The sequence below is a fragment of the Chenopodium quinoa genome, unplaced genomic scaffold, assembly GCF_001683475.1.
Source record: "Chenopodium quinoa cultivar QQ74 unplaced genomic scaffold, ASM168347v1, whole genome shotgun sequence".
Taxonomy (NCBI): Eukaryota; Viridiplantae; Streptophyta; class Magnoliopsida; order Caryophyllales; family Amaranthaceae; genus Chenopodium; species Chenopodium quinoa.
The window spans coordinates 4,868,834-4,882,104 of record NW_018745684.1 but is presented as its reverse complement, the minus strand read 5'-3'; the positions used below and the strand labels follow the sequence as shown (position 1 = coordinate 4,882,104).

The window sequence follows — 13,271 nt, the reverse complement described above, 5'->3', positions numbered from 1 at the left end:
CTTAGATCTCAGCCTTAACAATTTCGACCAACCCATCCCTAGTTTTGTTGGTTCCCTTGTGAGTTTGAAATACCTTAATCTATCCAGTGCTGGATTCAGTGGAGAAATTCCACACCAGCTCGGAAATCTATCCTCCTTGATTTCTCTTGATCTTAAGAATCACCTTTTTGTCAAAAACTTGTCTTGGCTCTCACATCTAAAATTGTTAAGATACATCGACATGAGTGGTATCAATCTTGAAAGAGCCATAGACTGGCTAAGAATCGTGAACGACCTCCCATTCTTAAGAGTTCTTCACTTGGAGTACTGTAACCTTCCCTCTAGAGTTCCATTGCCACTTTCATACAAAAACTCCACTACCACTCTTTCATATCTTAATCTTGCTGTAAATGATTTGAATGATTCATAAATATTCCAATGGCTTTTTAATTTGAGTGGAATCGACACTCACCTTGCACATGTTGATCTCAAATACAATCAACTTGATGGTCCCTTTCCAAGCGCATTTGGGAAGATGCATAATCTTTCACATCTAGACCTTTCCTTCAATGAATTGCAAGGTCCGATTCCAGACACGATTTCAAACTTACAATCACTCCAATATCTGGACCTCTCATTTAATAATTTTCAGCTCTCACAATTTCCTAAAATAGGCAATCTGTGTAGCTTACAAATACTCCACTTGGAAGAAGCCAACATCATCGATGAGCTTCCCAACATAATCCAAACACTAACCGGATGCGCAAACAAGTCCTTACTGCATTTATTTCTAAGTGATAATCAAATCTGGGGTCCAATTCCAGACACGGTTGGCACATTCTCATCATTACAACAATTATATCTTGATGATAACCGTTTGAATGGAACCATCAGTCCTCGTTTGGGGCAACTATCAATGCTCGAGACCTTGGATCTTTCTTCCAACTCTCTACATGGTACTCTCTGTAGCAGCCATTTCTCAAACCTGTCAAGATTATCGGTGTTAGACCTTTCAAATAATCCAGCACTGGTGCTCGATATTGAAGATGATTGGGTTCCTCCATTCCAGCTGGATACTATATCATTAATTTCCTGCATGTTGGGACCAAACTTTCCAAACTGGCTTGTGAGCCAAAATAACTATTCGTTTCTTGATATTTCTGCTGCTGGAATTTCAGACAGCATTCCGGATGTTTTTACATTGCCTTCAGAGCTCTCTTATCTTAATATGTCTCATAATATGATTTATGGAACACTTCCATATTTTGAAGTACCAACAACCACAGATTCTATAGATATGAGTTTTAACAATATTGAAGGTGCAATACCACCATTTCCAGTAAACCTTACCTCATTACACTTGAATAACAACAGGTTTTCCGACCCCGTCCTCTTTTTGTGTCCTAGAGGTGAAGTACGTCTATCCTATCTTGATCTCTCAAATAATTTGTTGTTCGGGAAACTTCCAGATTGTTGGATGAATTTCGAACAATTATCCATTCTCCATTTAGAGAATAATAACTTTTCTGGTGGTATACCACCTTCCATTAGTTATTTGAAGCAATTGGAGTCGTTGCACTTGCGCAACAATAGTTTTTCGGGAGAACTTCCAAGATCATTAGAGGATTGCACATCCCTAGTTTATCTTGATCTTGCTCATAATTCATTTACTGGACGTATATTGCCAGGTATTGGGACTAATCACAAAAACCTCGGTTTTCTAAGCCTTGGAAGCAATAATTTTGTTGGAGAAATACCTTTGAGCCTTTGTCAATTGCCCTCTCTTCAAATCTTGGATCTCGCTGTCAACCAAATTTCTGGAACCATTCCAAATTGCATTCGTAATCTTACAGCAATGCAAAGTACATCAGATATGATTCCACCATTGCAAAATAATCATACTTTTGGAATAATTGAGAGTACCATTCACTCTAGGGATTTAATTGTTTTTTCTATACTAAACACTGATGCTGCAACAATTATGTGGAAGCAATTAGAAAGGTCCTTTGGGGAGTATTTAGGACTAGTCAAGCTCATTGATCTTTCAAACAATAAGTTGGAAGGCAAAATTCCCATAGAAATTTCAGCCCTGCAAGGTCTTGTCTCGTTGAGCTTATCAAGAAACAGCTTGATTGGAAGCATCACACCGGAAATCGGACAATTGACAGCTTTAGAAGTTCTTGATTTGTCAAACAACCACCTCTCTGGTGAAATCCCTGAAAGCATCACTGCTTTGAACTATCTCAGCAACTTGGATTTGTCAAACAACCACTTCTCTGGAGAAATTCCGAAGGGCACTCAACTTCAAGGTTTCGATGCTTCAGTATATGCAGGAAATCCTCAACTTTGCGGAGCTCCTCTCCCGTACTGCTCTTGGGATCAGCCACACCACAACTCGACGAGGGGTGATAATACTACTCCCCACGATGACACTGATGATGACAAGATGTTTTTTGTGGGGTTGTACGTAAGTGTGGTGCTCGGATTTATCATAGGATTCTGGGGAGTTTGTGGAACATTGGTGCTCAAAAGATCTTGGAGACATGCCTTTTTTCAGTTCTTTGATGACATGAAAGATAGGCTCTATGTCATGGTTTCATTGAGCATTGCTAAACTTAAAAGGAGGCTCTAAATCCAGTGAGTTGTTAATCAATTTTTTTGTTGATCTTGACAGAATGTTATTGACTGTATTTATGATATATCTAATAAGTTTGAGATCCGTACTTTCACATTTCATTGCTAAGTCATCTGCCGCTTAGAATGAACTGAGGGTCTGGATGGAGGAAAGCCCTCCGGATGTTAGTCATGTAATCCTTGCTGAATTCATCTTAATAAAATCTATCCTGTTTTTCTGTTACCAAAAAAAAAAAGGTTCAACTCACCTTAGCTTGCTAAAGAATGTAATGTATCTGTAATGTAATATAATCGATGTGATTCTTACAATATTTTGCAATTAAAATTAAATTCTGAGTAAATTTATCAGCAAAATATTGTAAATATTCTCAGACTTGTTCAACTTGAGTGGGATCAACGCTCATCTTAGCTTGTGCACGTCGATCACTCTCATAACTCATCTTGATCTTTCTAACAATCAACTTGCTGGTCCTATTCCTACTGCTATTAGGAATATACGTTATCTTTCATATCTTTCAAGTTGGGTCTGAGTATAGTCTGGTACAAATCGAATTCGGGTCAAGTTAAATCCAGTTCATATGAATCGGATCCGAATTTTTATCAAGTTTAGTTGGATCAAAATGGATTTATTAGACTTTAGATCAGGTCATTTTAGATTCGATAAGATCTAGGTTCCAATCAATTCAATTTCGATTAAAATTTGGGTAGGCTTACTTCAATTATTAGCTCATTTTCGATTAGAATTATTTTAATTTTGATTGTTGGGTCGTGTAATATGAATTCAGGACAATCTCAGTATGAGTCATTTTAGTTTCAGGTATATTAGCATATAGGTAATATCATTTTTGTTACTGGAGATTTCAATTCATATTTACTCTGCATAATTTTTTTGGGTTTCATTTAAATTTTGTGTTGGCTTTTCAGAATTGGTATAAGTTTGACAACTCAAGTCATTACAAAAATTGATTACTTATCGCCTTATTTGGTGTTTATCATGTCATTGTAAAACGTCTTTTCTCTTACCATTTTGCATTTATCATCTTTCCGGCTGTTAATCATCTTCAATTATTCATTAGCAACTCATCGGTTATGGTCATGGAAAATTCAATTTGGCTTAGGTTATTATTAATAGGTTGGGTTTAATTAGACCATGAGTAGTTTCGAGTCGATTTTAATCAATACATAGGAAGTTTCAAGTTGGATAAATAAAGGTCGGGTAAAAAGAGATATTTTTCAAGTCTAAATGGTTTCAGGTAGTTAGTTTTCGGTTCGGGCCAATCGATTTCGAATCTTGAATTATCCGGTCTTACTGGTTTCAGATTAACTATAAGTCGATTTCAAGTTGGGTTTGAATCATACATTACCAGTCGACGTCGATTTCAAGTTACCTTCGAATTGACTCCAGATCAAATTCGAATAAGATCTAACAAGTTTGAAAACAGTTCAATTTCAGGTAAATCTTTTGGGTCGATAATTTTTGACACCCTAGTTATCAGCGTGAAAGTGAAGGACAATATAATCTGAATTTTCCAACATGAAAAAAGTCTAAGGACCCCATTATGGCATTATCAAACACGGTAAGAAGACTTGAAGTCAACTTTTTTGTTGTTTCTCTTTTTTCGATCAACTTTTTTGTTGTTAAGGGAAAGACTTTAAGTCAACTTAGTGAGCAAATATAAGATCAGATTTTAATATAATTTGTGGGATTGGTAGAATTTTCTAAGATACCAGGCTTCCATAGCATTTTGTATGGAAACTAGGTAGTATCTGTGCGATGTTCGGAATGTTAACTCGGTATATTTATGTTAAAAGTGATCGGTATTATTAAAAATAGGAAGGTGATAAAAAATGAAAACTAAAAATCACAAGAAGCAAAATACTACTACGTATAATTGAAATCATTAGTGTAACAATTTTGATTGGATAAACTTGGATAACAAACTAACCAATCAAATGGTAGCAAAAAAATATGAGGTTGTTATGAAATATTGGGTGGATGCATGTCTATTATCCTTCTTGTATCATTCAGAATACTCTAGATCAAGGGTTTATTGTTTCCATGTAAACCCTAATTGTATTGTATGTATATATCCAATCATATGGAATAAAGTTACATATTACTTCTCTCTCAATCTCTCTCATATTCCCTTTATTTTATAATACGTTATCAGCATTAAAGCTCTAAACCATGCATCAATTTAGATTAAAACCTAGCTAACCATCTAGATCAAGTTTCCGACGGACTCATCCGGTGCTGGAAAATCACTTCCAATGACTGATTTCCATCAAAAAAGTGTTTTCGAAGGAATTTCCGTCGGAAAAGATCGTTTTTCCTACAAAAACGTTTCCGACAATCAATTCCGACGAAAATTCTTTCAAAAACGTGTTTTTTAACGGATTTCAGGTGTTTCCATCGGAAATCGGCATATTTCTTAGTGTATTCAGCTTTATGGAACACATGACAAAAACACTTTGGTTGAAGGATGTGATGTATCTATAATGTAATATAATACATGTGGTTGTTAGTTGTTACCATATTTTGCAATAGAAATTAAAAAATTGAGTAGAACTATCAGCATAATATTAATAATAATAATAATTAATCGTATTCCTCCATAACCATAAATCACGGAAAATAGTCAATATAAATGCATGCACAAATCAAAATACTGCATGTATAATGAACGAAATTTTCACCATATACCCCGTAGTTTTTTGTTTATTCACCATATACCCCTAAACTTTTTTGAATTCATCATATATCCCCGAGTTTTCACAAAAATACACCATATACATACCCTTGATGAATAATGATTGTTAACTTCGTTAGTCATTAGGGTTAATTATGACCCGAAATCACCCTAAATACATCCCACTACCTCTAAAACCACCCTGATTCCTTTTTCCCACCCCCAAAACCACCCCAAATTTCTTTTTCTCATCATCAAAATCAATCATACTGACATGGTTATGGAGATTTGGAATGGTTTGGGGGTTTGAAGAAAGGAGAGGAGTGATTTCGGGGATGGAGCGAGAGACTTAGGGTGGTTTCGATGCATAATTGACAAAATTCCACTTATATTATTGTCATGAGGGGTATATAGTGAATTTTTATAACAAGTCAAGGATATATGGTGAAATAACCGTATAAAGGAAACAATATAGTATAATGGTTTGAAGACATTGGATATTGTCATGTAGAAACACCAGTGGTCTAGTGGTAGAGTAATTACCTTACCACGGCACAGGCCCGGGTTTGATTCCAGGCTGGTGCAAAGCTGTGAAGAATTCTGCGCATGATGTGGCACAGTAGGGGGTCCGCCACCATCTTCTGATCTACTTGAAGAAGCTAATGTGCATCTGAGCTTAACATTTTTTTTTACCATTTTTAAAAAATATATATTTTATTTGTTATTTTATTTATTTTGAAGTTGGATCAAATACCATAAACTTTAAAATTTTACATTTAAGTTTGTCAATGCACTATATTAATTAGTTCTTTCAAAGAAATGCAAAGAATGTTTGCTGATAGCTTGTAAATCAGGATAGCTTGTAATTAGTAGGGTCCGCCACCATCTTCTGATCTACTTGAAGAAGCTAATGTGCATCTGAGCTTAACATTTTTTTTTTACCATTTTTAAAAAATATATATTTTATTTGTTATTTTATTTATTTTGAAGTTGGATCAAATACCATAAACTTTAAAATTTTACATTTAAGTTTGTCAATGCACTATATTAATTAGTTCTTTCAAAGAAATGCAAAGAATGTTTGCTGATAGCTTGTAAATCAGGATAGAAATACAACTATTTGTTAACATGAGAATATATTTTTTTTATGTTACTCCGTATTAGGTAACAACGAACATGAGTAAGATATACATACTATATTTTTTTTATGTTACTCCGTATTAGGTAACAACGAACATGAGTAAGATATACATACATGTATGGGGATTTTCTTTAGTAGACTCTCCAATAAAACAACACGTGATAGAAATCAATACTCCATAGAATATTTACTTGTATAATTAAATTAGATAGAATATGAACACTCTTGAATTTCAAATAATTCATTCATATATCCAACTATGAATAAAAATTCACTGCATTTTTAGATCATCATCCCCAGGTTTCACAACTCAACTTATTTCATTTAGTTTTTCAATCAAACAAAATAATTTAATTAATTTTCTAATGAAATGCAAGTATAAGGAACAGATCGGTGATTGTTTCGTGTAGTAAGAGATCTTCAGTTTGTCCTCTCAATAAAGATCATTAGACTCTAAGTCGACTACTAACATATAAGAGAATTTATTTGTCATTATAATTGTAAGTCACATGATATTTTCCATGTTAGAATTGGATCACACAATAACATAAATTATATACAAATATTAATTAACATTTGAATTGCCCTTTCTAGTCGCAAAACTACAACTCAAGGGCTTTAATTGAAAACACATATATATTGTTTACATTATGTTTACAACTTTCTTCGTTTCACAATGTTCTTTCAAAATAAAAAGTATAAGAATGGTATTTATCGTACAAATAAGTACAATCAATGTCAAGAGCTAAGTAATTGGCGAACATTAATAGGTGAAATATCAGTAATATTCCCATCAATTAGACGTTTAGCAATCACTGTAATAGTGGCTTCAGTTGGATGAACAGGGTCCCAAAATGCGTACTTTGATCTATCACTGCAAACACTAGATGTTGGGTTACAGGGAATTAAATCCCCCAATAAACTCCCAACACCAGCGTTATGGCAACATGGTGAACCTATTATCTCCACACCTGTCATATTTTATCATGTAACAAAATTTAGTTATCATATTTGTATGATACAATTCAAAATTAAGGATGATATGTGGGTATTTTATTGCGGATTTCACAATATATTTGTCCTAATTGGAGTCGTTATGGTGGTTACACATTTATAGTGGACAAGTATGGATATCAAATACTATAAATAGTGGCTAGATGGTGGATTTGGAATCATATATACCCACTTCATACCCATCTATTTCTCCAATAATTGAACTGATCCCCACCTTACATCACAATTATTTTATAATTTTATAGATATAAATATATACTCCATAATTCTTCTAGGTTGGTATAGGAACTAGAAAGATACTAGGTGGTTCATATGTATTTAATCAACACTTATATGTGAGAAGTGGATATCTACTTAGGTGGTGGAGAAGGTGTGAATTTAGATCTATACTTACTTGGAGGGATATGGATATTGGATTATACCAACCATGTTAATTTTTTTGGTCCGGTATAAGGGAGGGGGTTTCCAAGCCACACCCACTCCGCTTGTTTAAGTTGTCATCCTTATTCAAAAGACTATTCACTTCTTAAGTTCAATTTTTTTTTTTCTTTTTTTTGACGGGTTCTTAATTTTAATCTTGCCTATATATGCTGAGGACATTGATATACATGCACTATACACATCCCAATTGTAGCAAACTTAAGTGTGCAAAAACATTGTCGAACTTTAGTTTTAAATTTACAAAATAAAAACTAAATGACATATATATGAATCGAAAAACATACCATATGATCGGTAATTATAGACGAAATCGGTAAAAATGCCGTAAGCATCTCCATAAAGGAACTTAGATCCCTTAAGGTTGCTGTTTAGCTCTGTAAGAAGGCTCTTTAATTGGACATTATATAATTGAGCTAGTTGATTAGGGTACGCAGCACATTGATTTCCCGAACATAGATTTATTCTTCTCTCAAACGGGGTGCAACCAATTTGTGGAACATTTGTCACTAATATTTTCCTAGCACCCATATTATAAAGCCTCTGTTCAATATCACATGAACCAACATTAGCTCATACAAACATTATTTTAGAGATGGTCCATAAATCTAACATTGTCCATTTGTACTAGGAATGAAGCAATATAAACACCATCGTTTAAACTAGTATATATGAGAGTTAATTAGTTATAGAAAGACTAGTATATTAACTATTATGTTGTACTTAAAAAATCACGTGAGTTACGTGGTAGTAGAATTAACATCTTGGATTTATCTCTAATTTAAGTACTATAAGAATTAATAGTCTAATAACTATTAGTAAAATAAAAAGATTTGATATAATGAAAATATTCATTATAACTAATTCAATTACATTTTACATTATATTTGTATATTATTAATAATTCTTAGTCAAAATCAGTGTATAAGTATGCAAAAATCAGAGTTATGCACTTATCAAAAAATATATAAGTATTATAACAAAGTAACAATAAACCTAATTTTTGCCAAAACGGCATAGTGCTCCCAGTTTGCTAATTAATGACATTCTAACTTTAATTCTTTTAAAGAAAATTATTGTAGAATCTTCATTAACGAGGTATTATTCGTTCACTGCCTAGAACTTTTAATTAGTATGTCCTCAATAATAACAGGTAAGTTTATTGTATATGTCTCACCGTAAGTTGTAGTCTAAATTTAGATATCATGGTATCTATGAAAGCGTCAGGCTGCATCAATATATGACCTCTGATAATAACTGGAAGTAAGTAATTAGCAATGAAATCATTGGCACCAATTACTACGGAAAAAAAGGCTTTATTCATAAGCTCGTTTGTTGCTGCTTCTCCTATTTGAGCGATGATATCTTGCTTTGTATTTGCAAAATTATCTAGTTGCGCGTCAAAATTTATCCTCCCAATCTAGCATGTGTGGCATGTTTATAGATTAGTACATATCTTAATCTAAAATAACACAATTGAAATATTTCATTGTGTTATAATATATGAAAAGAAGTTGTCACATTTTCTAAAATAATTCTCAGAGGAAGAAAAAAGGGGTGGCCTTACAAAAATGGAGCCAGTCTCGTTGAGAATTCCAGCACCACCAGAAGCATAATTGACCCCTTTCAAAATCACACTCCCTTTTGTTGTTGGAGCCAAGTATGGCGGGCTATTTCCAAATTTACCAAGTGTTTGGGCTAAATCCATTAAGTAAAAAAAAATATAAATAAATAAAAATAAATAAAATCCCTATTTATATGTATTGTCTTACCACAAAGCTATGCTACATGTTATGTTCTTTATTAATTACGAAATATTAAGTAAAAATTGGGCTTAAATTGATATATGATTTGGGCTTAAGTAACATTTTTATTAGGTGACAGGGCATCCTACAGGTTCGGTTCCAAAAAATCGAGAACCTGAACCGTAATCTATTGCAACATGTTCTCTATTTTATTACCCGGAACTGGAACCGGAACCTCTTGTACAGGTTTCGATTCCGAAACCTGCAATTCTTAAAAGGTTCTGGTTCCGATTCAGGGTACTCTGAATTTTTGATCACCCCTATTTAAGATTATGAATAAATATTTGATGTCTTTCTTAATTTATATTTACACCGTATATTAAAAGACGTTCCAAATGATGTATATGTGCCACGTGATACTCTCCTCCATTTCTTTCTTATTAAATGTGTTACATGTCACTCTCCTCTTTTTGTTTCTTATTGCATGATGTCATCATTATAAAATAAAAAAAGATTTAGAACCTCTACCTCTAAAACTAAGTGTCTTACCATCAAGCTACGCCATATGTTATGTTCTTTATCAATTACAAAATATTAATATTTAGTGGATTAAAATATGAAAAAACAAATTAATTACAAAAAATTGAATCCTTAATTTAAATGTATACTAATAATCGACCACATTTATTTGACGTGGGGCATTACACGAGATAAAATACTAGTTTGGTATTAATTTAGAAATGCATGACAAAATCACATACAAATTAATAATATTAAATTAATTTTTGAATACCTACATACTTCGTATAATTTTACGTGTTCATGTTTATATAAAAATATTCGAGAAACAAGGGGTTCTTGGAAGAAAAAAAAAGACGCAATCTTTAAAACGGAGGAACACATATAAGAACACAACAGAGGAAATTGTACAATACTCATGTATATAAAGCTTGCCTATAATGTCAATAACGGTGCGTCCATTGGTAAATCTTCCCGTCGGTCCTTCGTAATCGATACCATTAGGCATGGAATTCGCCTTAAGAAGGGACACAATGTAGTTGTTGTTTCCTACATCTACGTCAGAATCTCCGAACACAAAATTTGCTATTTGTTCTTCTGCTCCATAACTTCTATGATTGCTAAGCATACTTAAGGAAATGAGCATCAAGATAATGAGTGTTCTTTGTTTGTTTTGAAAACTACCCATTTTCTAGCAAATCAAACTAAATTGAACATAATTGAAAAAATAAACAAAAAATTGCAAGAAGAAATACTCAAGTTTTAAATTTTGAATAAAGTTAAGAAAATTTTCAGACAATTATACAAAGGAAAATTTTAGAAAGGGATAAAAATATCCAACCCAGCTAAGCTGCCATTAGGCATTAACAGATTATTCTGATTAGGATAATTATCCTGTAATGATCCTGTAACAGATTATTTTTTTTTTTTTTTTTTGGTGAGGGATGAAGTAAAAATTGTACAGAGTATTAATATGATAAAAATATATTATGTGAGACCAGACTCAAAGTGACTTTATTTTTTTTGGATAGGGAGGGGTGATTTCATTAAATATTGATAGTCATTGTGCAATTACAATCATCCCTTAAGAGATCTAAATTCTAAATATAAAACAACTCTAAACTAATTACACAATTAAATTTTGACATTTTTATACTCACTTCATTCTTTCCTAAATAATTAACACATTTGACCTTTTTTTTTTATTATTTATATAATTAGTTTGACCATCGTTTTTTAGTTAAGTATAAAAAACATATTTTATCATAAAATATATTGTTAAACAGATATTAATATAAGTTTCATGATATTATCTTTCAAAATATTTCCCTCAAAAAAAATAAAAATATTTACTAACATTTAATTATATCATGTACAGTATATATTTTAAGATCAAATTAGTACATTGACATGTATGCTAAATTTGACTGTGTCAATTTATTAGAAACGGAAAGAGTAGATTTTGACTCTTTTAAATTGGATATTTGACATTATAATATCATATTTTGACGTTCTAGAATCAAATTTTTACATATTTATTTATATGAAATTTTGATGTTTTTGTATCAGATTTTAATATTATTTTTTTACATTTATTTTTCACATTTTAGAAATAGATTTTACCTACATATATCAGATTTTAACTCATTTACATCCGATTTTGACAGTTAATATCATTTTTTCGACATTTATTTTATCAATTTTTGACTTCAGTTACATCATATTTCAATAGTCTAATATCAGATTTTGACAATGTTATACGTAGATTTTTAACATTCTAATCAAAACTCCTTTAGAGACGCAACAAAATAACTAATAGATAGTTTTCCACCATTTCTTTTCTCACTCCTCATGTAACAAATTAATCAAAATCTCCATTCTAATTAATTTGAGGTTTTTAATTATAGTTTCAATAATACAAAACTTCCTCCCCTAATGAAATTAAAATTAACAGTGTATGCATCAAATTAATCGAATTAATTATGATCATATTATTATACGCAAGAGGCTAACTGATACCACTGTATGAAAATATTAGATGCACTTAGCGGAATTTCAAGAAACAATTTCTTAGCATCTAAAACAGGATCACATGCATATAATAATATGAATCATAAGATTAAAATACTATACCCTTGATGCGTAATTTCCACAAAGCAAAAGGGCACTTCTTTCTTCAATTAGAGATCTTTAGAACATCAATTGTCGTTCCTCTAATGTTGGTCCACGAGCAATGAATGAATCTCCACGTATGCTACTACGGAATAAGGAACAATTCCTTATTGCTTTTACTGGAGGTTATGTGAGAGAAGTTTTGTGATTAATGAAAGATGTAATGATTCATTAAAGTCACTTAGTCATATTTATAATAGACCATCACAACTCTTCACATAATTGCATCTCTTCACATAATCACATCTCTTGGGCATTAATGCCTATTCATGCATATTATTTCAATCATATACTCATATGTGTGACCTCATAGGACCGGATTATTATTAGCAGTAAACTAATCGTATTAGTTCACAGATCATAGTTGGTTTCTAGCAAAACGTTATGATTACCTAAAATAACCGATTATAATTAATATCCATATTTGTCCTAATTATAATTAGTAATTACACTTAATCGACGGAGATTTCCTTCAAATTTATAAGCAAAATATATATTGTAAATTTTCTCAGACTTGTTCAATTTGAGTGGGATCAACGCTAATCTTAGCTTATGCACGTCGATCTCTCTCATAACTCATCTTGATCTTTCAATTTCTAACAATCAACTTGCTGGTCCTATTCCTACTGCTATTAGGAATATACGTTATCTTCCATATCTTTTAAGTTGGGTCTGAGTACAGTCGGGTACAAATCGAATTCGGATCAAGTCAAATTCGAGCCAAGTCAAATCGAGTTCATATGAAATTGGATCCGAATTTTTTCAACTTTAGTTGGATCAAAATGGATTTATTAGACATTGGATCAGATCATTTTGGATTCGATAAGATCTAGGTTCAATTCAATTCAATTTCGGTTAAAATTTGGGTAGGCTTACTTCAATTATTAGCTCATTTTCGATTAGAATTATTTTAGTTTCGATTATTGGGTTGTGGAATAT

At 32.2% G+C, this 13,271-nt stretch overlaps 2 protein-coding genes across 2 annotated transcripts; one reads left to right on the top strand and one right to left on the bottom strand.

Annotated features, from left to right (window-relative positions):
* Positions 1–487: 487 nt before the first annotated feature.
* On the top strand, positions 488–2,944 carry LOC110718088 (LRR receptor-like serine/threonine-protein kinase GSO1). Its single transcript, XM_021896889.1, has one exon. It carries the CDS (start codon positions 515–517, stop codon positions 2,609–2,611), a length of 2,097 nt encoding a protein of 698 aa, XP_021752581.1. The 5' UTR covers positions 488–514; the 3' UTR covers positions 2,612–2,944.
* A 4,855-nt stretch (positions 2,945–7,799) lies between these two features.
* On the bottom strand, positions 7,800–11,005 carry LOC110717898 (GDSL esterase/lipase At4g16230-like). Its single transcript, XM_021896686.1, has 4 exons — positions 10,596–11,005; positions 9,464–9,594; positions 9,074–9,316; positions 7,800–8,439 (listed from the first exon to the last, which is right to left on the bottom strand). The coding sequence occupies exons 1-4, from the start codon at positions 10,846–10,848 to the stop codon at positions 8,137–8,139; spliced, it is 930 nt and encodes a 309-aa protein (XP_021752378.1). The 5' UTR covers positions 10,849–11,005; the 3' UTR covers positions 7,800–8,136.
* Positions 11,006–13,271: the final 2,266 nt, after the last annotated feature.